The sequence below is a fragment of the Salvelinus sp. IW2-2015 genome, linkage group LG6.2 (assembly GCF_002910315.2).
Source record: "Salvelinus sp. IW2-2015 linkage group LG6.2, ASM291031v2, whole genome shotgun sequence".
Taxonomy (NCBI): Eukaryota; Metazoa; Chordata; class Actinopteri; order Salmoniformes; family Salmonidae; genus Salvelinus; species Salvelinus sp. IW2-2015.
Window position 1 is genome coordinate 6,888,711 of NC_036846.1, and position 25,205 is coordinate 6,913,915.

The 25,205-nt window shown below is 43.9% G+C and overlaps 1 protein-coding gene across 1 annotated transcript in view; it reads right to left on the bottom strand.

The window, feature by feature from the left end:
• Positions 1–20,911, bottom strand: part of chrna8 (cholinergic receptor, nicotinic, alpha 8) — a 60,229-nt gene extending 39,318 nt beyond the window's left edge. Inside the window, exon 1 of the mRNA XM_070444207.1 lies at positions 20,762–20,911. Within this exon, the coding sequence (XP_070300308.1) occupies positions 20,762–20,831 (70 nt within the window). The 5' untranslated portion in view covers positions 20,832–20,911. The remainder of the gene's footprint in view (positions 1–20,761) is intronic.
• Between the last annotated feature and the right edge of the window lie 4,294 nt (positions 20,912–25,205).

Sequence of the window (25,205 nt, forward strand, 5' to 3'; positions counted from 1 at the left end):
TCACAAGAGAACACTCCAGTCCTAGACACACTGTTGGGGTTGGGGGTTGGTTCATAGACAACTGTATAGATAAGAGGCAAGCAGTGGTAGTCTTACAGTACATGTTGGCTTTGGATTCACACCTCTCGCCCCATTGCACAGCCAACACCAGGAAGGGCAGACTGCGGAAAACAAGCACTGCTGCTCACATACATGCACAGACAGTCTCATATGCATGTAAGAGAGAGAAAGAAAGAAAGAAAAGAGAGGGAGGGAACGAGAGAGAGAGAGAAAGAATAGAGAGAAAGGAGAGAGAGACAGAGAGAGAAATGAGAGTGTCTCTGTCCCAGCGTGTTGCTGATGAGGTCCATTAGGGCCATAATGAGGTTATAGCAGGACAGGACTCTATTGGGAGTTCAGAGGGGGAAAGAGAGAAAGGTCGTGTCTACACTTGATACTAACATGTGACTTCTGCGATCAGAATAGGAAGATCGCATTGAAAAGACGGGTTTAGACGCACAAAAGTGGCTTTGTGGTCTGATTGTGTTCAGATCTGTCTGACCACTTCAGGAGCTGATCAGGGATGCGTTGTGTGTGGATTTCTCCTCAGTCTGGACACAATCAGGCTACCGAAAGCATATAGAGTGGGCGACGTCATCAGAGCTCCTCCCACAAGTCTCCAGAAAAATGTTGTTTTGGGACCGAGAGGCACCGCTTCATTATAACGTTGGAGGAAGTACGTTCCTAGCATGTGAGGAACGTGTTTGCTGGACTCCTAAATGCTAGCCAGCTAGCTAATAAAAATAAAAAATTGGGCTAGACTTAGGCTGATCTATTTTCAATCCCTTTAGCGTTGCTTGCTAGCTACAGAGGTTAGCCGGCTAGTTAGCTACAGTAGTTAGCTACTGCCATCGGTTGCTGTTGCGTTATCATATTTAGCCTATTCCACCGTTTGTAGAATGCATAGTGGCATTTGAATATAGCGCGGGAAAAGGGAATCCGGACACACTGTGGACACATTTAAATGTAGGTTCATGACGAGTTCAGGACTCCATGATCAGAACTCCATGATCAGAATACTAAAGCTGCATGAAGTGTCAAGTCTAGACACGGCCAGAGAGGGGGAGAGAAACCCGACCATCGCAGCACACTGACACTTACCCACTTCTTCATACAGCCGCGTACTTAAACATCTATCTATGCATCTATATACTATATCTATACACCCATACTTCATATCCATACACCTGTATATACACACCTTCTTTACAGCACCCATGTTGCACACAGCCTTTGATAACAGTGGTTAAAAGGGCTATCCATACTCACATCAATACATACAACGTGTGTATTGATATAACTATTAGCAATTCAGCACCTGCTGTATAAGGCACAGCCCTACGGGTTCTGAAAAGATGTTGAGATTATGTAATCTACATACTGCACATCCATATTTGTCCATAATGCACATCATTGCGTCATTGCATGTCTCCCGCATAATATGCAGCTTTGCAGAAACATCCCCCCTTCCACTCACCCTCTCTCATGTTTTATTCCTCTCTGATATATTAAGATGACATTCCTCTGGGACTGTCACCTTGTCGTGGTGGGGGGGCTTTTGTACCTTAATGACCCCTTAGTGCTATGCCGGTGGGAGGTAACTCCCGGCAGGGCAGGTCTAACTCGTGGTGTAAAGCACCTAAGTAAAATTTATATAAAGTACTACTTAAGTCGTTTTTTTGTATGTGTACTTTCCTATTTATATTTTTGCCAACTTTTACTTCACTACATTCCTTGAGGAAATAATGTACTTTTTACTCCATACATTTTCCCTGACACCCAAAAGTACTCGTTACATTTTGACAGAACAATTGTCAAAGTCATAAGGAATTTGAAATGATTTATACTTTTGATACTTAAGTATATTTTAGCAACTCCATTTACTTTTGATACTTAAGTATATTTAAAACCAAATATTTTTAGAGTTTTACTCAAGTAGTATTTTACTGGGTGACTTTCACTTTTGCTTGAGTCATTTTCTATTAAGGTATCTTTACTTTTAATAAAGTACTTTTTCCACCACTGGGTCTAACAAACTACTTTTCTTCTAGGGCGAGGGTTCAGATGAAGGACAGTCTGCCTCTAGATCATGGAGCCTTAAAGGAAAATGATCTACGACCACTGCAGAGAACAGTGAACACAGCTGCCTTGCTACTCTTCTTTTTATTTAACCCTTATTTTACCAGGTAAGTTGACTGAGACACATTCAGTTACAGCAATGACCTGGGGAATAGTTACAGGGGAGAATGAGCCAATTGGAAATTGTTTTAAAACTTATTATAGAAACCGAAACCACGGACACTCAACCTCTCCAAAACCTGGGATGAACAGACTAGCCTAGAAGGGTGCCAATGAATCCCGTGAACCAAACTCACCTGAAAGCCAAGGGGAGGAAGAGTGTACTACAGCTCAAGTGAAGAGTGAGAATTGGATGCTGGAACGTCAGACCAGTACACCAGTCAGGGAAGCTGTCACAACTAGCCAGAGAGATGAGAAGATACAACTTGAGCACCTGAGTCTGTGAAAGCAGATGGAACACTTTCGGGAAAATAACAACCACTACGGGTGAAACCTTCCTTTACTCTGGAAATGCAAATGAAGAAAAAAACCAACACACACATGGAGTTGGACTACTTCTGTCAAAAGATGCAGCAAAGAGCCTCATTGAGTGGGAGCCAGATAGCCAGACATAGCCAGATTTACACGTAAAGGGCGGACCATTACAATCATACACTGCTATGCTGCAACCAACTCATCTGACTTTGCAGAGAAAGACGCCTTCTATCAACAGCTACAGACAGTTATTCCAAAAGTACCCAAGAGAGACATCCAAATTCTACTGAGGGACACAAATGCCAAGATTGGAAAGGACAACGACAACTGGAGAGGCACAATGGGGAGAGAGAGTCGAGGACAGATGATCGAGAATGGTCTGCTCTCTCAACGAGCTGGCAGTCGGAGGAAGTCTCTTCCCACACAAACCCACCAACAATGCCACATGGGTATCCGTGGACCACCGAACAGAAAACCAGGTTGATCACATAACAATAACCAGAAAATGGAGGAGAGTGTTCCTGGATGTCAGAGTCAAAAGAGGGGCTGACATGGCCTCAGACCATCACCTCCTGGTAGGAAGAATCAGGATGAAGTTGGCAGTAAAGAGGAAGGTGGACAGTAGGGTGCAGAGGCGATTTGAGACCAGAAAACTACAACATAGCCAGATACGCCAGGAATGGGGAATATCTCTACGACACAGATTTCAAGCATTGGCCGAGGGAGAAAACACAGATGACAAGTGGTCAAGATGCAAGAACGCCATCACAAGCACTTGTGAAGAAGGCCACAGGGAAGATAGGAGAAAATACTGGATCACAGATGACACCTGGGAAAGAAATGAGGGAGACCGAACTCAAACTCAACTGGGAAATCGATGACTCCATGAGATAAAGTCTGTGGCAGGAACACCAAGATGGAGATAGGGTGGTCAAAAAGAGGTGCTAGAGGGACAAGAAAGCACACACTGAACAACATGCTAGCAAGGTGGAGGTGGTAGCCAAACAACACAACTCCAAGATCACCAGATAGCGGGCTGGGAAGAACAGGATCCGAAGCCACCCCATCAGAGACGAACTGGGAACCCTTCTTACCAAATAATCCCAACAACTGGAGCGCTGGACTGTACACGTCGAGGAAATCCTAAACAGGCCTCCACCTGACTTAACCCCAGACATCGTGGAAGCAACAGAAGACCAGGTTTGATTGTCACAGTCCCCAAGAAAAACAACCTCAGTGAGTGCAAAAACTGGAGCGGAATCCCGCTCCTCTCAATCCCCAGCAAAAACCTCTGTCGGATCATATTGGATAGGATGCAGGACTCAAAAAGAGACTCCGAAATGTGAATGTGAATCTGTGAATGTGAATCTATGTGAATCTGATCAGGAGTATGTATGAAGTGTTGACAGGCCAACTCACCCCCAACCGAAAATGTCACATCAAAACTGGAGTACGCCAAGGCTGCTTATCATCTCCCTTTGCTTTTCTAATAGCCATCGACTGGACCATGACGAGAACCACAGCACATCAAAAAACAGGGAGCCAGTGGAGCCCATTCACTCAACTGGAGGACCTGAGATTAGCAGATGACCTGGCTCTGGTCTCTTGATTGACTATAAGATTGACTATAAGAAAACAGCAGACAACTTGGCCTCAAAATAAATGTGGTAAAGACCCAGACACTGACAACAAAAAACACCAAATCCCCAAAACTCAGCATAGACGTGGAAACGATTGAAAACGTCTATCTTGGAAGCAACATCAGCACTGACGGGGGATCTGACAAGGATGTAGAGCCATGCCTTCAGGACACTCCACCTCCTATGGCTCTCATCACAGCTCTCCACAAACACCAAGAGCTGCATCTTCAACACAACATGTCGAATATGTTCTCTATGGAAAAACACCCAATCCCTAACCAATAAACTACAAGTCTTTATCAACAACTCCCTGTGTCACATTCTGGATATGGTTGCCAAGCAAAATATCCAACCATGACTCGTGGAAGAAAATTCAACAGGAGCCCATACGCAATGCAATCAAGAGATGGATTGAACATCCACTCAGAAAAGACACATTAAACATAACAAGACCAGCGCTGGACTACAACCCTCAAGGAAAAAGAAAGCAGGGAACGCCAAAAAACAACTGGAGACGCTCCACTCTTCAAGAACTGAGTCAAGCGGGGCTCCGGCTAGAAGCAAAAGCCCTCGCACGGAAGAGAGTGAGGTGGAGAGCCCATGGTGGATGCCCTAATGCTCCCGAAGTGGTTTAAGTCAAGTAAGTCAAGATATATGAAGAGGGGATTATAATCACGCACCTAAACTAATACATTTAATGATGACAGACTAAAAATGTTCCAAATTGCACCCTATTCTATTTAGGCCCTGATCAAAAGTAGTGCACTACACAGGGAATAGGGAGCCATTTGAGACGTACCCTCTCACACTCCAAGCTCTAGCAGAGGAATGAATGCCTTGTTAAATGACTTACAGGGTGGGATGTGGTAATCTAATGAAACATGTTAAACAAATGTCAGTATGGTGTAAGACAGCATACACCGGGACTCTGTAAGCATTCAGGCTATTCTATCCTCTTGTTTTTCTTGAATTCACYTTGCTAATTAAACAGTTATGAGAAGCAGGGAGGGTGGTGCTCCATCTAGCAGACACAGCATGGTGCTCTGCCAAACACAGAGAGAGGAAGGGAAGGAACGCAGAAAGCCATGTCTTAGATAACAACCGTGAGAATCTCAATTCAATTCAAGGAGCTTTATTGGCATGGGAAACATATGTTTACATTGCCATAGCAAGTGAAATTAATAAACAAAAGTGAAATAAACAATAAAAATGTAGCATTACACAAGTTCCAAAAGAATAAAGACATTTCAAATGTCATATTATGTCTATATACAGTTTTGTAGCAATGTGCAAATAGTTAAAGTACAAAAGGGAAAATAAATAAATATGGGTTGTATTTACAATGGTGTTTGTTCTTCACTGGTTGCCCTTTTCTTGTGGCAACAGGTCACAAATGCTGTGATTGCACACTGTGGTATTTCACACAATAAATATGGGAGTTTATCAAAATTGGATTTCTTTTCAAATTCTTTGTGTCTGTGTAATCTGAGGGAAATATGTGTCTCTAATGGTCATAAATTTGGCAAGAGGTTAGATCTGTCTCTCTCTCCATCTTCTCCACCTCTCTCTCTCACCATCTCCCTCTTCATCTCTCCTCCCTCTCTCTCCCCCATTAAAACAGTTTGATAGCTTACTCGTTAAAATTATTTCGTTACACAGCTGCAGGGAGGATTGCAGCAGGCTCCTTGACTGACAAAGTCAAATCCATGTCCGCTTGGTTCAGGTTGGAGTCACAAACAACACAGATTCACAGAACACACACACTCATATTCCTCCTTGTCTCCCATCTCATGATATTCAGAGCTTCTCTGAAGAAGAAATGATCTCTTTGGTCTCAGTGTCTGTCACACACACTCATACACTCACACACAAGAGGAGAGTCAAATGCCACCTCCTTTTTTCCTCTTACTAACCAAGGAGTCGATAGGCCTCCGCCAACTCCTCTCTTTCGCCTCCGGAAGGAGTGGTGGGGAGGAGTGTGTTAAGAGATACAGTGTCTCTGTCTCTCGTTATATTTCTCTGTTTCTATCTCTTTGTGAGACCAACGTCTAACAGTGATTGGTTATTCTTTTCTTTCTTTTTTCTTTTCATTGTTAGGCTACATCTGTCCTGGCTACATCTGTCCTGGCTACATCTGTCCTGGCTACATCTGTCCTGGCTACATCTGTCCTGCCTACAGCTGTCCTGCCTACAGCTGTCCTGGCTACATCTGTCCTGCCTACAGCTGTGTGCTACATTCGACTGAGGGTGTCACGAATCTATTCTTAATGCTCTAATAATTCTAGCAACAACAAATAAAATTATTGAGTAAAACTGTTTATTGAAAATACATTTTGTAATTGAAGCAATGTTAGCCAGTCATTTTATCGTTGATCATGAAAATATAGGAAATGTATCAGTTTGTGGTCAAACGACCATTCATCTGGTTTTGGTGCCAAACTTCTGTTTACGTCTCCAATAGGCTATTCTTCCATTCGAGCACTTGCCGATTAAAAGTGACTATAAATCACTATAAAGTGATCATGTTTAAGAATTAAAATGCTTAAGTTAAAGGGGAGTTTCACCCTGGCTCTGCCACGGCATATAGTCATTACTCTATTAACAACATTATGTTTTATCATAAACATCAACATTATCCAAACCACAAGCTACAAGCTACAACTAGTACATTTTCATTTCACTGGTAGAATCAGGAAGTGTCCCTGTGTATTCGTCTGCTCATAGTGAACCACTAAGTCCGGCATTCATAGCAAATCCTGATACCACCCTGATACACACCCTTGGGTGAGCCCACAAACATTTTTATTTTTAATATTTTTATTTATTTATTATTCTTTTTTTCTTTATATATTATTATTTATTATTATTTATTTTCTTTCTCCAGCTTTTCTGCTACATATACATACATTTTACATATACATTTTGCATACATGGTACTTTTATATAAAGCAGTCACATAACAATAATATATTACCAAACATGAGCTCTTTAATCCCACCCCTCAGCCACTATCAGCCCATCCCACCTATCACCATAGACCACCCTCGTTTGGTTTCCATGTGTCATATATTTTTCAATTGTGCTGTGATGTTTTACATAATTCTTTTATCTTTCTAATCGGATCCACAGATTGTGAGCTAAAGATGAAAACCTTTCCTACGAGTATTATTGTATTATTTATTGACTGACTATGGCTTTCCAGATCACCCAACACTGCTATTTGTAAGGTTAATTTTAAGTGCATGTTGTGATTTCTTTAACCATTTGTAACGCTCGTCTGATGAAGAAGGAGTGGACCAAAGCGCAGCGTGGTACGTGTTCATAATATGTTAATAAATTAGAACACTTGAACAAAAATAACAATGAGACAAACTAACAGTTCTGTAAGGTAACTAAACAGAAAACAACTACCCACAAACCCAGGTGGGAAAAAGGCTACCTAAGTATGATTCTCAATCAGAGACAACGATAGACAGCTGCCTCTGATTGAGAACCACACCCGGCCAAACACAAAGAAATAGAAAACATAGAAATAAAGAAACTAGAATGCCCACCCTAGTCACACCCTGGCCTAACCAAAAGAGAGAATAAAAGCCTCTCTATGGCCAGGGCGTGACAAAGTCCCCTCCAAAGGTGCGGACTTTGGCCGCAAAACCTGACTCTAAAGGGGAGGGTCCGGGTGGGCTTCCTTTACGGCGGCGGCTCTGGTGCCGGACGTAGACCCCCCTCCGCCTCTGGCTCCTCCCACTTTGGTGGCGTCTCTGGTGCGGGGACCCTCGCCGCCGACCCCGGACTGGGGACCCTCGTAGCGGACTGGGGACCCTCGTAGCGGACTGGGGACCCTCGTAGCAGGCCACGGACTGGGCACCCTCGTAGCGGGATTGGGGACCCTCGTAGCGGGCCCCGGACTGGGCACCCTCGTTGCGGGCCCCGGACTGGGCACCCTCGTTGCGAAACTAGACTGCCCACCCTAGTCACACCCTGGCCTAACCAAAATAGAGCATAAAAGCCTCTCTATGGCCAGGGCGTGACACCATTCCTGAACCTGTGACCAGAGATAAGTTACATAGGGGAATATCAGAATACATGATCTATTGATTCTGTCTCTTCACAGCAACATCTACAGAGCTGAGATTGTTGTATGCCCCATATATATAGCATTCTGTTGGGTGCAAGAAGTTCATATAATAATTTAAATTGAAAAACTCTTGAATCAAGTATCATTTTTTGTACCAGTTCATTAACCATGTGAGAGTGCCCAGAAACTTGGTTCATGGCGTTGTTAACTTCAAACGACCAACACACTGTAATCTCAGAACTTCTCTAAGCATTTTTTTTAACGTTTGTTTTTCACTAACGTTTGTCATTATGCCCGTATGGTGTTCTGTCTGGCTGTGCTAATTACAAACAAGCGCCTAAATGAGTTATCTTTCACCGTTCTACCTACCAGAGATTTACCCGGATGCTGCCAGTGGTTTGCGGCAATCAAGAATGATGCTTACGGTGACCAAAGATTATCAGAGTGATTTTCTGGCTGAACGGATGGGGAATCCATTTAGACGACAGCTGAGAAGTGATGCGATACCATCGTTTTCTCCCTTCACAACAAAATGGAAGATTCTCGATTAGAGGTACGCATCACTGTGAATTAATTTTACCTATGCCATGGTAGTCACTACTAGACTGGTAGCTACCTTCAGCAGAATAAACATGTTTGTCTGTTCGTTCTATCTTTTACTAATGTTAGCTAACATAAGCTAGCTAACATTAGCAAATAAGAGTAACTTCATCTGGTAGCCATCTATTCCACCCTTGTCTGGGAAAAAAACTGAATTGTCAATATATCTAACTCACTCTCTGTGTGTTGGTAGGAGTTATGAATGTGTATAAATTGTATAAGGTTGATTAGTAGGTGCTCAGCTGGCTAGCAATCTTGCTGCCAATTTAGTGGCGCTAACAGCAAGCTAACAATATTAAAATGTCCATGTTAGGTGTGCTAAGCTAGCCAGTCTAATAGAGATCAATACAACTAGTGGGGTGGTTCAATTGTGTATTGTTGAGTGTTTTGTTGTAGGTGGTACATAATCTGATTCCACCAGCATGTGTTTCCAACCCCAAGCTCTGCACAAGGTGGAGGTAAATTGGGAAAAATATTTACAAGCTGACGGCTAAGATAGCTCAATTTACAGTAAGCATGGCATAAACATGAATTGGGTACTGTTTGTATSTGTTATGMGGTTACAGGTGGTTAGATGTAGCCTGAGGACCACAGAGAACCTTCCAGAACATGAAATCAATTTAGTCTACCCCTTTTATCTTTTGACCTTTTCTTTTTGTAAATCTCAGGTTATCTGGAGTGCTTCCACAGCCCKTGCTGAAAAATACCCCAAAGCGGCGGCATTTTGGGTACACGAGCATGAGGAAGAGGACAACCCTTGTGATTATGGAGCACAACAAGATTGTGGGACAAAAGGGGGGACAAAAGGTATAAAATCAAGACTACAACAGTAATGACACAACCACCTCATTATTTTTCTCTGCAGATTCTCAAAACACAATACAAACACACGTCTACAAAAATCCCCTGCTACTATTGACAAGAATGATCTGTCAAAGTCAATGGGGGGATTACAGATAGGTCTTTGAGATGAGGGAGGGGGTTTTGGTTGTGCTTATGGAACAGTATAGTTCCGTCCCTCTCCTCGCCCCTACCTGGGCTCGAACCAGGGACCCTCTCAACACATAGACAACAGTCACCCTCGAAGCACCGTTACCCATCGCGCCACAAAAGCCGCGGCCCTTGCAGAGCAAGGGGAACAACTACTTCACGGTCTCAGAGCGAGTGACGTCACCGATTGAAACGCTATTAGCGCGCACCACCGCTAACTAGCTAGCSATMTCACATCYGTTACACTTAGAGACAGTAAATGTATTGTTTTGTAAGGGAACGATTGAAAGGTGCCATTTCTACTCAATCTCCCATACACAACAACACATACTGTGTAAGAACTGCCCCCTTAAGAATTTTCACACCTTCTGTAGCCCCCCAGCCCATTCCCTTTGATGACTAATCTTTCCTCTCAAAAGCAGCTCCCAATGTCCCTCATCGTCCCTAAACAATACAAAAGTCTTTCTCTAAACACGTAGGTCCCAATCGGTTGACAGCTTTACCAACTGAATTTGAATCATGGGAAAGCCAAATAAAAAATGGATAAGAAAAGGCAATTGASTTTGYCATTTTTCAAGTCCAAAAAATCCAGAGAAAGATGGTGAATCCAACCCAGAACGAGCCAAAGAAATGTCAGTGCTGGAGGAGAGGAGTGAACGGCAAACTGTTCCTAATGGCGATGCTAATCCCACCGGTTCAGCATCACCACCGGCAGCTCCACTAGCTAGTAGGCCTACTAGCGAGTCAGACTCAGTGGGAGACCTGGGGGGAGGGGGGCAGTGCATCCACCGATGAAGTGCWCGGAGCAGGTGCAATTTGCAAGCAAACGTATAACCCCTGGCTGGTCATGCATAATTCAAAGTTGGGCTGTACAACATGCAAAAAGGTAGGGAGCTTGGGTCTAGAAATGAGGAAATAAACGAGCAAAAGAGTGGGTGGAATGTACAGCAGATTAACATCAATGCATCAGATGTAAAAACAAAGAGCCCTCAGAAAAAAYGMRRTTWAAKKWMMRRMYAKCWAYGSSSKWTTMGMMGSKYSKAYMRKYGMTWAKKKKAAAAAAAAAAAAAAAAWMTAATGACACTACAGCCAGAGTCTTCAGAACAGCCATAAAAGGAGGATAAACATCACAGCCACATGCCCGCTCATGGCTATGAGCAATCGCCATCACCCTGCCCTATCCCATCTGGACAAAAGGAATACCTATGTAAGAATGCTGTTCATTGACTACAGCTCAGCATTCAAAKCCATAGTACCCTCCAAGCTCATCATCAAGCGGGAGGCCATGGGTCTCAACCCCGCCCTGTGCAATTGGGTCCTGGACTCTGACGGGCCGCCCCCAGGTGGTGAAGGTGGGAAACAACATCTCCACTTCGCTGACCCTCAACACTGGGGCCCCACAAGGGTGCGTGCTCAGCCCCCTCCTGTACTCCCTGTTCACCCACGACTGCGTGGCCATGCACGCCTCCAACTCAATCGTCAAGTTTGCAGATGACACAACAGTAGTGGGCTGTATATAGCCTGTCTTTCTACTGTTGTTTTATTTCTTTACTTACCTATTGTTCACCTAATACCTTTTTTGAACTATTGGTCAGAGCCTGTAAGTAAGCATTTCACTGTAAGGTCTACCTACACCTGTTGTATTCGGCGCACGTGACAAATAAACTTTGATTTGATTTGCACTGTTGGAACTAGAAGCACAAGCATTTCGAAACCCTAGCATTAACATCTGCTAACCATGTGTATGTGACCAATAACATTTGATTTCAATTTGAAGTTGACTCTCAGGAGTTAAATGGACTTGACATGGGGAGAGTCATTGTGGGAGGTTTTGAAAACTAAGGTAGGACATTTTTTTTCACTTTACCTTCACAGCACAGAACAAGTTTGTAACCTGAATATACGCCTCATATTATCACATAGGCAGGATGCCTATATATTCTCATATGTGTGTRCTGCTGTAGCCTACATTTGATTTATTTTATTTGTTCTACTGCTACATTGATGTCTTGAAAATGATATGAAATTGGGGTCRTGTAAGCCCCACAGCTGAGTATATGTGCATATGGCGGGTGTTCTGCAGTGTCGTCTAAACATTTTGCTGTACATTGATGTCTAGAAAATTAGGCTATAAGAAATTCWGACTTGTGTAAGCCCTGCAGGTATTCTCAAGTTTGTGGACATACTGCAGTGACGTCTAAAATAATTAAAATTAATTAGCACCTTGGAAAGTGCTGTCCGTTTCACCACCATAAATAGTAGGCTACTTGGCTGCTACGTAGTGTTTGACACTTTTTTTCTCAARGTGTTCCGGTACCTCAGAGCCTGCCGGATAACCCCTCCCCCTCTCACTATGGTGTTCCAGGATCTCCCGATTTACAAATGAAGCACTGGACATGATAACAGACACCTGTCTCAATCAATGTGAGTAAATAACTTACTCAGCTCGCTAGCCACTGTATTTGTCATCTTTTTATTTTTTTAAATTTCACCTTCATTTAACCAGGTAGGCTAGTTGAGAACAAGTTCTCATTTACAACTGCGACATGGCCAAGATAATGCAAAGCAGTGTGACACAAACAACAACACAGAGTTACACGTGGAATAAACAAATGTACAGTCAATAACACAATAGAAAAATCTATGTACAGTGTGCAAATGAGGTAAGATTAGGGAGGTAAAGGCAATAAATAGGCCATATTGGCGAAGTATTTACAATATAGCAATCTGCCCTCTTGGTGCTGGCATCGGCTGTAGCTGAGCTTCTACCGTTAGCTAAATCCAACTCTGTGTTTCGAATCCTCTTCTCTACCACTGAAAACAAACCCAGATTTCACCAGGGTGATGATGACAATAGCCCATTGAATGACATTATCCTAGAGCTAATGTCCCAACAACACTTTAGAAATGTCAATATTAAAATAAAATATAGCAATATATAATAATATAAAATGCTATTAGAAATGTGTTATACAAACACTTTTATCAGACCTGATGAATGCCSTATCAACTGATTGAAAGTGGACTGACAGGTGGATATTGTAGATAGATGGATATCGAGTAAAGAAATTACGTGAATTTTTTTCTCCATCCTTGACCCTGATTGGTTAGAAAAAAGGGAGGGCCCTGTGAGAGGGGAAATGAGCGGTCCCATATAGACAGTGTGAGAAAGATAGAAAAMGAGAGATTTATTAGAGATACTGTAGGTGAGTGTGAAAGAAAGAGAAATACCTCCTTGAAGTGGTGAAACTCAATATTTACATGTGTGCCTATCAAGGGGATGAAAACAGAGGCGGAGAAAGTGAGAGAAGAAGAGATACGGAGATTAAGTGAGTGGCCAGTAACGCACTGTCCTAATCTCTCTCTAACTCACCCTGACACGTTTTGTGACTTACACCGTAAAGCTATGTCTCTCTCACTCTCTTTTAAGGCGTCCGCTTGCTTCTCACTCGAAACTGTTCGGAACAATTTGTAACGTAAACTCACGTAAACTTGTACATCGCCTTGGTCCGTACAATTGCCCTTATTTTAGCGCCCCAAAAATGTAATACTTCCAGATCAACTGTAATGTCAATACCYTTGTAAAGCACAATTTCTCCCCTTTCCAACAAAATCAATTACATGACCTAAACACTGCRCGTTTCTGCATAATTCAAGCAGGCAATGAGCCCCGTCGGGTCTTTTTAAAAATGGCGGGTGGGGAAGCGAAACTAATGCATGATAGTGAGAAGGACAGATGCCGTGTGGGAAAATGGCTTTTTTCACTCGATCTGTCCAACTTATCACCTTATCGCCTCTAAAATGTAAATAAAACACTATAAAGAGTTTATATAATGTGTCATTACATACCTATTTGAAAGTTTGTGTCGAATTTGAAATCGGGTTTTTAGGGTGGTGCTAAAGTGATCTTAGAAGTAAACAGCGGCTTTGAGAATGATGATCACATGCAATGATGCCGAAAAAAATGACTAGGTATCCCCCCTTACCCCCATCACTGTCCATMTCTTGTTTTTAAACGATGAGAGAAGTGCTACACCTGGTGGAGAGAGATTGTAAGACAGAAATAGTTGCTTTATGCGTGCTGTACYTTACGACATGACACGTCAAGATGTAACGGAGGGTCAGTTTTTTCAACTTTTCTCCAATACTATAGAGGCATTACCATGTCGATCAACGCTTGAATAGAAACCTAGTTCACACCCCCGATTTTGAAGTCAACACAGTCGCTACAGTCCCATTYGTTTTCTTTGTAGCCTCGTTTGAATGTCGCGGTTACGCACATTTGTACGGAATGGGGTGAGTTTACGTTACATATACAATGGTGACATTTTGTGACGTTTATGTTTGCTTTGGTCTCTGCAAAAAATGTCAACATTAATTATGAGCATTTTGAGGAAGTGGCTACGGGTCTTAAGATGGACAAACAGTACTATTGCCGCTTTTTCAAGCGATGGTCTTTTAAGGGAGTATGTGAGCGCGCCCCTCCGGTTCACCTAGCCAAGTTCGGGCTAAGCACCAGCCAAATYGAAGCATGCTGAAGCCTTTACTCTTTCTTTCACTCTCTTTTACTATCTCTGTTTTGTCCTCTCTCTCACACACACACACTCTCTCCAGTCATCAGAGGCTATAGCTAGGTGTTTACTGCTGTTGTCTCCCTGCTAGAGCTGTGAGCTGTGTGTCTGAATAACCAGCAGCCCAATCCCACACCAAGGTTACAGTAAACCTTAGGCCTCAACACGTTACCCTACCGCTAACAAACATGTTTTCTCTAATATATGTTACAACTCACATGTTTTTCTCCCAGATTATTGTCCAGGTAGGATACAGAAGCCCCAAAGCAACTTCCAGACACACACAAACATGTTCCAGCTAAAACACACCTGATATGGTAATATGGATATTAAGCTTACCTTACCACTTGTGTGCGTGAGTGCGTGAAAGTGAGTGGGGGGTATGAAGGAAGAGGAGGGGGTACAGTCAGACAGGGCTGAGGGATTGGTAGCTTCACAGCCAGGCCCAGCACACTCTGACAGAATGATTGATAGCCATCACCCTCTGTCTGCCATTCTCTCTCGCTCCTTCCGCTCCCTCTCTCTCTCCATCTTTCATTCCTCATGAATATGAGCTTTTTTTGTTTCTGCTGTCCTGACACCTGACTGATTCTCTGAGTCTCTGTTTAACCGTCCTAATAGTGTACCGTTTGTTTGCTTTAACAGAGAACTGCCTCTGAACTGGTAGGCTGAGYAAGCCTGAAGAAGAAGTGTCCTAATGCCTTATCTAGTAGATGGAAGTGGACGCCTTGTAAGTAGACGTATGAAGAGCGTTGTGTTCTTCATTGTGAGCAGATTTACCCTGAAGCACATGAACCAGGAAAAAGGCCTCTGTTCTGGGTAGCATCTGCAAACAGAAGCTGAGACAAGACAAACCCCCCCTCCGCCTAATCCACAAACAAACACACACATACACTCTCACACACACACACACACACACACACACACTGTTACACACACACACACCAGCCTCCCTCCATTCCTCCCTCCTTCCATTCCTCTGTCTATACTTTTGGTTGAAGCTTGCATCGATGCATGCTTTTCGAAATGTGTACAAGCAGAGTACGCATCCGTGCTCCGTTTCGCATACTTTGATTTGGACTTATGCTCTGGCCCTCCCGTACTCCAATTTGCGTGTTCGGAGCACAGTCGTACGCATATTGAGAAACACCCAAAGTCTCAAAAAGAACAACAGAATATAGAACAGTCAGGGACATAGGGCCAGAGTTTAGAKCCTGGAAGGGACAGAACAGAAAGTGTTTCAAGACCACTCCCCAGAATCTCTGCTCCGTCTCTCGAAACACACCATGTGACATTAATGCAGAGTGATGGGAAGACAGTCACAGCTATGTAAGGTATGCAAATCACAAGGACTTCTCTCTCTCTGCCTCATACACACACACACACAAGAACCCAGACAAACGGATGTAACTAATGGCGACCCAGACCTTCACGGGTGTCTAACTGCCTGTCAGAAAGCCATCCCAAGCTGAAGAAACAAAGGACCCATATCCCCATAATGTGACAGTGATAGATGAGGTTTTGAAACGGCTAGGAGTAATACATGTGCTCTGTTCTACAACTCTAAACAAGCGTTTTAAAATACCCCCAAAACCCACTGTGAAGACAGAGTGCGTCCAAAGTGGCACCCTATTCCCTATATAGTGCACTACTTCTGTCCAGAGCCCTATGGGCCTTGTAAATGCAATAGGGTGGCATTTGTGACACAGATAGAATTGATTTGACCACAGGAAGAGTGTTCCAATATTTCAAGCACATTTTTCAATGTGTTCAGAGCCAGTTTAATCAGTGTTTTACTTTCCAGTCAGTATCCTGTTGGGTAGTGGAGGCTCCAGATGGAATACAACGAGTACAGATGTTCTGTCTTCACTCTTACATCAAAGTACAGTTGTGCATATTCCCTGACCTATTTCAGCCCAAACCCACCCACAGAGAGGGGGGGGGGGGGTAGAGAAGGGGGGGGGGGTAGAGAGAGGGGGAGAGACAGAGGGATGGAGGGCAGAGAGAAGTGTGTGGGAGAGAGGGGGAGAGAGGGGGGGAACAGAGGAGTGTTGGAGAGAGGGGGTGGAGAGGGACAATAGAGAGAGTTCAGACGTAAAAACAATGCCACAAGAAATGACACATTTTCACACGGGTGAGTTGAAAAGCAACAGTGGCTTTCTAAAGGCTGACTTCATCTTAATCCATGTGTGTGAATGTTGCTACTGCTGTAACCCCTTCTCCCACCCTGCATCACTGGGCTCAGAGTGGGTGGGGTGGAGGTAGTGTAGGGGGTGGGATAGGGTAAACTAGCATGGTAATGATGGTATAGGGGCTGGGCTGAGATGATGTGAGTGGTTGACAATCTATACTCCTGTGGTCAGACCCACCCACCCAGCCTCCATCTCAGGGCCCTAGTGTTTAATCCTAATCTAATCCAATGTCACGCCACAGTGGAATACTCTATACAACAGACCCATCACGGCTGCTACACATGTATGTGCATTCATATACATTAACATTGACCTCTTACACAGATAAAAAAAATAAGGCTGGTTATGTAAATCCATAACTTCATTAGGCTCTTTGGCTCAAAGGTAACAGAAAAATATGTTCTAGTATATACAGAGTTATGGTGTAATGTACATACATACATGTATACCGTGGAAGCAGTTGCTGTATTTTACCATACTGCTACTGGGCAGTACTGTAAACCTTCCTCCTGTGGATGCCAATCAAAGCATAAGTAGGTAAGTAGCCTTGCACAAGCGCCCGTTTCTGTAGCGTGAGGCAGCTTGATGTACAYGTACATCKCCTGGACAGGGCGCTAGTCTATCATCACTGCATTCCTTACCAAAAGGCTGGCTGGACCTCTTTTTAAAGTCACATAGATCACATCATTACGCTCATAAGAAACACGTAAATAAAGACACGAAAATACCCAATCAATTATACACAGGATGAGGCAGGAGTGGTTTGATTGACATAAACTAGAGATTAAAGAAAGTGAGAGGCTAGACAGTCTCTCAGGAGTTATTGGTGAGGGAAAGAGAGGGAGAGGGAAAGAYTGATGTGTTGCATAGGAATCAGAGACAGAATCATTTATTGACAGATGCCATGCAACTCTACATATTGTATCGATCCGGAGAGGTTAAAGGGAGGTTAAGAGTAAGTTTAGAGTGAGTTTACGAGTGAGGTTACGAGTGAGGTTACGAGTGAGGTTAGAGGGAAACAATAAAAACAGAATTTCATTGGTAAAAGTAATCTCTATTGCTCCACAGTTAATCTTACTCTTCAGATGCATCTCAAAGAATACTTTTAGAAAGTATTGTAAATGAACATAGATCAGCCATCACTGAAAGTTCATGTGTAAATGATTTGATCACTAACACTTGCCTGTATGCATTGCATGGCCTCATGCACAAGAGTGCCCAATCAGAGTGGGAGTAAGGAGTTTAAAGTCTAGAAAAAGCTATTCTGCGTCAATTAAAAATCAAACCGTTAAAAAGACCAGTCTGTCTATCAGACAATGGCAATTGTAAGACAAGTCTGCTTGAGACCAAAGCACTGTCTAAACACACTCAAAATGTCACTTTCTCTCTCTGTCTCTTTCTCTCTCCCTCCCTCGGTCCCTCCCTCCGTCCCTGGCCAGTGATGTGAGTGGAGTGGATAGGTGAGGACAGGAAGAGTGTCCGTGTTCTGATAGACACAAAGAGACGGTGAAACAATGCACGGAGACAGTAACATGCAACACACTGGAGAGATGCCCCTGTGCCAAAAACCTCTGTAAACCCTGTGCTGTGCTGTGTCACAGTGCATAAGGTAGACTCAGATGTCAGGGATGTTGAGGGGGAGAGAAGGGCAGTGGCGGACTAAGGCCTAAGCGTGAAACACACAGAGAATCTCACTGCCGATAGACTGCTAATAGGTACTTATCACAGTCGGAGGCCGTTCCTACTCTCGCTAAAACAAAAGCGGTACCTGCTGCGTGCTGACCTGGTAGCGACGAACCTACCGTTTTCTACTTGTAGAATTGCAATGCTCGTCAGTGGCCAACAATATGACTTTGAGCCAATCAGAGAGCACAAACCTCCACGTGGGGGAGCCAACAGAAGTGACAACAAAAAGGAAAATTTTCTCCGTACAGCCAGTCACACTTTATATACAATGTAGGCTATGAGATAGTAGCTAGCTAAGTGCACAGAGGCAATGTACACAACACTAAATACTTCCTCCAAGCTAGCTAACCACTGTAGCTAGTATTGACATTATAATTAAATATTAGCTAGTTTCCATGAAACAGCTGACTGTGTTAGCTGCCAAATTAGTGCAGTGTCATTAGCTAGCGAGCTATGTTGTGTTAGCTAGCAAAACATTTGGCTATGGGTTGGCACTGACAGTATGGGTTTATGGAGAGTGAATTCAATTGTTTCTTCATCGTCTTGCTAGGTAGTTATCTAGCTGTGGCCATCTGGCTTTCTACAAAATAGCAACATTAGCGCAGCTAGCTAGCTAACGTTGGAATCTAGAACATAAGCAACACACACGGACGCGCATTGCCAAACAACGCTACTGCCACCTTCTGGTTTGGAGTATTTTAACAAGGCTGAGCTGCTGACTGACGGCTTGAGTTTTTGCTATGTGAACAGCAACCCTACTGGTGTGTCTGAGCTTTTGTGTTTGAGGCCCCAGGCAGAGTCCCCCCCCAAACAAAACATTTATTTTTCATGTACACATACAGTACATGTCCTCTGCCTAGATGACAATGGCAGTATTATCAGCCGCACCTGTCTTTTTACTAAAGAAATGCTTTCATTTACATAGTTTTTATGTAAAAATGTGATCTTTCTTTCTTGTTCTCTGCCCCGCCCTGAAAGCGCCTCATTGCTGCAGCTTAATGTCAATGAAAGTCACGTTTGCAATCACATCGCGTGAAACAATGCAGGTGAACTCTTTAGTGTGAAATAGTCCTTTATTATGAACCATTATGTGGATGATTAATGACACTTGTTTCTGCTATTATGAGGAAAAACTTGGATTAATATGAGATATATGTAACAGTGTTAATTCCGTCCCTCTCCTCGCCCCAACCTGGGCTCGAACCAGGGACCCCTGAACACATCTGCAACTGCCTCCCACGAAGCATCTTTACCTATCGCGCCACAAAAACCGCGGCCCTTGCAGAGCAAGGTAAACAACTAGTTCAAGGTCTGACGAGTGACGTTACCGATTGAACAGTTATTAGCGTGCACCGCTAACTCGCTAGCCATTTCACACCGGTTACATACATGTATGGAAATAAACAATTGATCTATTATGAATTATTATTCAGCTGTTTTGATTAATTTACTTTTGGGGGGGACCCTTTTTGTCGGCAATGTGGCTTAATTAACCTGGACACAGTGGCCAGGCAAAACACCCCTCTCTCCCCGTTTCCTTGGCAACTTTTAAGCTGCCTGCTGATTTTGCTGCTGCTGAACCAACCCGCTGAAGAGGAGGTGACTGGAGCAGAGCATGGAGTGCCTCAAACAGAGAAATTATTATAAAAATATATATATTACTAGTGTTATTTGTATTAATTATGCCCAGCTCATGAGGCCCCTTGATAATGTGAGGCCTGAAGCAATTTCCTCTTCTGCCTAATGGTAAATCCACCACTGGGGAGGGGAGGGAGAACGGGGCAGTAAAAATAACGCATTACATGATCCCTATGAATAAGCACAACGTGCGCACACATTTAACTATTTTAAACTCCAAAATGATGGACTGCACATGCATTATATTATATCGTACATAATTCCTACTATCTAGAATGGATGACATAATCTTGCTGTACCTAACGACAGACTGCACTGTGACATGTAAGGAAAAGACACAAGACTTTGAAGTCCAATAATGCAACAAAACTGTAGCCTCTTCCCAAAGCAAAACGCATCACAACTGTATTTCTGCTTTAATCAAATCTAACAGGTAACTGTTTCATTGAAGAAGAAAGTCACTTTCCTTTCATATACACTTCCCCCCTCTGTGTTCCTTCCTTTCAAACCTAAACAATTGTGCCCAGAATTAACTGGAACACCAAAAACTAGAGCTAGCCTGCTTTGGTGTCCTGCGTAGCTGACTAAACTCCACTCCACGGTGAAGGAAGTTTCTGATGAACTTCGAGTGGAGTTAAATCAGCTAGTGTCCCACCCAAAACTCAAACCAGAGTAAGTAGCCTACCATGGTCATGGCGTACATTGACGCCACATACTCCAAACGAACATGCAACATCGTTCAACAGAGAGAAGTGGACCTGGAGCCCGCCATACCTTTGAAAAGGACCGCCATCCATAGGTAGATCCCAATCGAACACGGTCCAAAAAACTTGCGGCACCGCATCCTTGTGTTCACAGGAATCCGACGTCCCGCGAGTCTTCACTGGCGGTTAGATTGAAATTGCTCGCTCAGCTCGGATATGAASACTTGGTTGGGAAAGGGGGAGAGTGAGTGCGGTAGATATAGTTAACAACATTTGCGTGTGCACGCTGCTTAAAACACATTCTCAAAGAACCGGGTGCATTGTCAGATCATAGTCTGCTGTAATAAAATAACTTTAGCGCATAACAAAAATACAACTACTCGGTGTCTGAAATGTCGGTTAATATGATATGGCGACTATGTGAATCTTACACCAAACTTGTGGCTGACGTTAGGATGTCCCTCTTCGCTCGCTTACCTTTTCCGTGACTCTCTGCTCCTTTGGTCTGTTCGACGCGCGCGACAGCGTTCGCATCGTCTCCGCTAAGAGGGCTTTCCACTATTTACCACAGCCACAAACTCCAAATTGGCTCGTCAAAATTCATGAAAACGAACATTTGCTTTTTGGTCAACATTTAAGGTTAGGCATACGGTTAACAGTGTAGTTAAGGTTAGGGTTAGGTTTAAAAAATCTAATTTTAAGAAGAGAAATTGAATAAATATACCTTGTGGCTGTGGTAACTAGTGAAGACCCGCTAAGAGTTTATAGATTCAGAAGGGGCTTAGTGTTGAGGTCAGAGTCTGATTTTATAGTTTTACAGTAAATATGACCACCAATGTTCTTGTGAGAGAGTTGTAACCTATAGGCTAGCAAAAACAGAGGAAGGGAGTGAATAGGTCATAGACCGTAAGCTATAATAGAGGAATAGGCTAAAGGTGGAACTCTTCTACGTTAGTCTTGTTTAGTGCTAACCGTCAAAAGGCATTTTTGCCATTCTAGTATTAATCAACTTCATTTAGGTCTGTTTATCCTATTTTTTCCTCTGGCCGGGCTTGTTCAGTAATCAATTGATCTATTTATTCCGTTCCATAAATCATTTAAACGAGAATAGAATCCGATAAGCGGTGAAGGGGAAACACTGGGCAATAAAGCGTGCCAAATGCGCTGCCTTCTCTCTCTCTCAAGCTGGAATGTCCATGTGTAGACTACTTTAAAAAGCGCTCTAAAGAAAAGCAACATTGACATTGCTATTTTACAGTTCGGTTGTCTTGATCCCAGCAGGACGGTGTGATTTGTGCACACTGACATGCCCGTTGCACACAGTAGGCTAGCGGCTGGGGGAGGAAGAGCCAGACGGGAACTGTCCAGTGCTTGGTGGTGCTGTCTCTGTCTGCGCCGTGTCTGTCCTATCTGTCCTGTCTGGGACAGCCGAGGTGTCCGTGTCACCCTCTGAATCTAGAACTCTTTTGCAGGTCTAAATTTGCTCTGTCATTTCACCACTTGGGATGAGGCAAAGTGTGTGTGTGTGTGTGTCTGAGTGTGTGTGTGTGTCTGAGTGTGTGTGTGTGTGTGTTTCCTCATTCAGCGTCACTAACGCACCAAACACCAGAAGAATTTGTTCCCAATGTGCTACTGCCTCCCACGCCTTATCCCTTCCATACTCCTGGGGGACTTTCCTTTCACTGAGAGCAGTAAACACATAATGCACACAAACACACACTTTGAGATAAGCAATAATACACACACTCTGCTCAGGGTAGACAGATCTGTCACAGGGGAAATCTTCTGAACTCTGAGCTGCTAGGGTGAGAGAGATTTTGAGTGCCAAGCTTCCAGAACATAGACTTTGACTGTCTGACTGAAACTCCCTAGCCTGTCCTCCCTCTCCTTTCAATATTTTCCCTATTTCTCTCTCTCTCGCTCTACCCCTCTTTCTCTCTTCTGTCTCGCTCTACCCCTCCCTCTCTCGCTCTCTACCCCCCCCCCCCCCCCTCTCTGCTCTCTCACTCTGTTGGGGTATATCCAGAGTGACAGAGACTCAGTGGCCTGATCTTTACCAGCAGGAGCACCACTGTGAGCTCGAGATCCGATATGGCAGCAGGACAGACCACAGGAGTCAGCAAGCACCCTGTGTGTGTGTGTGTGTGTGTGACAGAAAGAGAATGAGAGATAAGGTGTTTTATAGAGGTGGAAAGAAAGGAGAGGTTGGGAGTGAAACAGTGATTGAGAAAAATAATCTGATAAGTGAAAGAATGGGAGGAGGAGGGAGGGAGGGAGGAGGAGGGAGGGAGGGAGGGAGGAGGAGGGGAGGGAGGAGGAGGGAGGCTCGAGAGATGGAGTCAGATAAAGAGGACAAAGCTGCTTGGCTCCTGTACATTTTTAAAATATTTTATACATGAGATGTGCTGTACTAATGGATTTAATGCAGTAGACTAGCGTGTAGTCCACTCCAGTAGACTAGTGTGTAGCCACTCTCCAGTAGACTAGTGTGTAGTCCACTCCCAGTAGACTAGTGTGTAGTCACTCTCCAGTAGACTAGTGTTAGTCCACTCTCCAGTAGACTAACGTGTAGTCCACTCTCCAGTAGACTAGTTGTAGCCATCTCCAGTAGACTACATGTAGCCACTCTCCAGTAGACTACGTCTAGTCCACTCTCCAGTAGACTAACATGTAGTCCACTCTCCAGTAGACTAACATGTAGTCCACTCTCCAGTAGACTAGTGTGTAGTCCACTCTCCAGTAGACTAACATGTAGTCCACTCTCCAGTAGACTAACATGTAGTCCACTCTCCAGTAGACTAGCGTGTAGTCCACTCTCCAGTAGACTAGTGTGTAGTCCACTCTCCAGTAGACTAACATGTAGTCCACTCTCCAGTAGACTAGTGTGTAGTCCACTCTCCGTAGACTAAACATGTAGTCCACTCTCCAGTAAGACTAACGGTGTAGTCCACTCTCCAGTAACTAGTGTATAGCCACTCTCCAGTAGACTAGTGTGTAGTCCACTCTCCAGTAGACTAGTGTGTAGTCACTCTCCAGTAGACTAACGTGTAGTCCACTCTCCAGTAGACTACATGTAGTCCACTCTCCAGTAGACTAGTGTGTAGTCCACTCTCCAGTTAGACTAACATGTAGTCCACTCTCCAGTAGACTATGTGTAGTCCACTCTCCAGTAGACTAACATGTAGTCCACTCTCCAGTAGACTAACATGTAGTCCACTCTCCAGTAGACTAAACATGTAGTCCACTCTCCAGTAGACTAGTGTGTAGTCCACTCTCCCAGTACTAGTGTGTGTAGTCCACTCTCCAGTAGACTAACATGTAGTCCACTCTCCAATAGACTCGTAGTCCACGCTCAGTAGACTAACATGTAGTCACTCTCCAGTAGACTAGTGTTAGTTCCACTCTCCAGTTAGACTAACATGTAGTCCACTCTCCAGTAGACTAGTGTGTAGTCCACTCTCCATAGACTAACATGTAGTCCACTCTCCAGTAGACTAGCTGTGTGTAGTCCACTCTCCAGTAGACTAGTGTGTAGTCCACTTCCGTAGACAACATTAGCACTCCAGTAGACTAACATGTAGTCCACTCTCCAGTAACTAGTGTAGTCCACTCTCCAGTAGACATGTAGTATCCACTCTCCAGTAGACTAGACATGTAGTCCACTCTCCAGTAGACTAGTGTGTATCCACTCTCCAGTAGACTAACATGTAGTCCACTCTCCAGTAGACTAACATGTTATAGTCCACTCTCCAGTAGACTAATGTAGTCCACTCTCCAGTAGACTAGTGTGTAGTCCACTCTCCAGTAGACTAGTGTGTAGTCCACTCTCCAGTAGACTAGTGTGTATCCACTCTCCAGTAGACTAAATGTAGTCGCACTCTCCAGTAGACTAATTAGTCCACTCTCCAGAGACTAGTGTGTAGTCCACTCTCCAGTAGACTAGTGTGTTAGTCCACTCTCCAGTAGACATGTGTAGTCCACTCTCCATGATAGAGATAGTGTATGCTCACTCTCCAGTAGACTAGTGTGTAGTCCACTCTCCAGTAGACTAGTGTGTAGTCCACTCTCCAGTAGACTAGTGTGTAGTCCACTCTCCAGTAGACTAGTGTGTAGTCCACTCTTCCCTGCCTGCATGAGTGGTTACTTAAATTTAACAGACTGCCCAGGACATCTGCACAGATAATGTTCTCACGCACACACTCACCCGCTCTCACACACGTGTACCTACAATATGTACATACACACACACACGCAAACTAAAATGCACCCAATCTATGTCCACACACAAACACGTTAAGACTGCCGTGGCTTTAGCAGGGCCTGGACACATCCCTCATAACACATTAAGACTGCCCTGGCTTTAGCAGGGCCTGGACACATCCCTCATAACACATTAAGACAACGAGAGAGTTGTTAACACATTAAGACTGGACCTGGGGGGGCGCCCCTTTAGCAGGGCCTGGACACCAGACATCCTCATACACCTAAGAAACTGCCCTGGGCTGTAGCGAGGG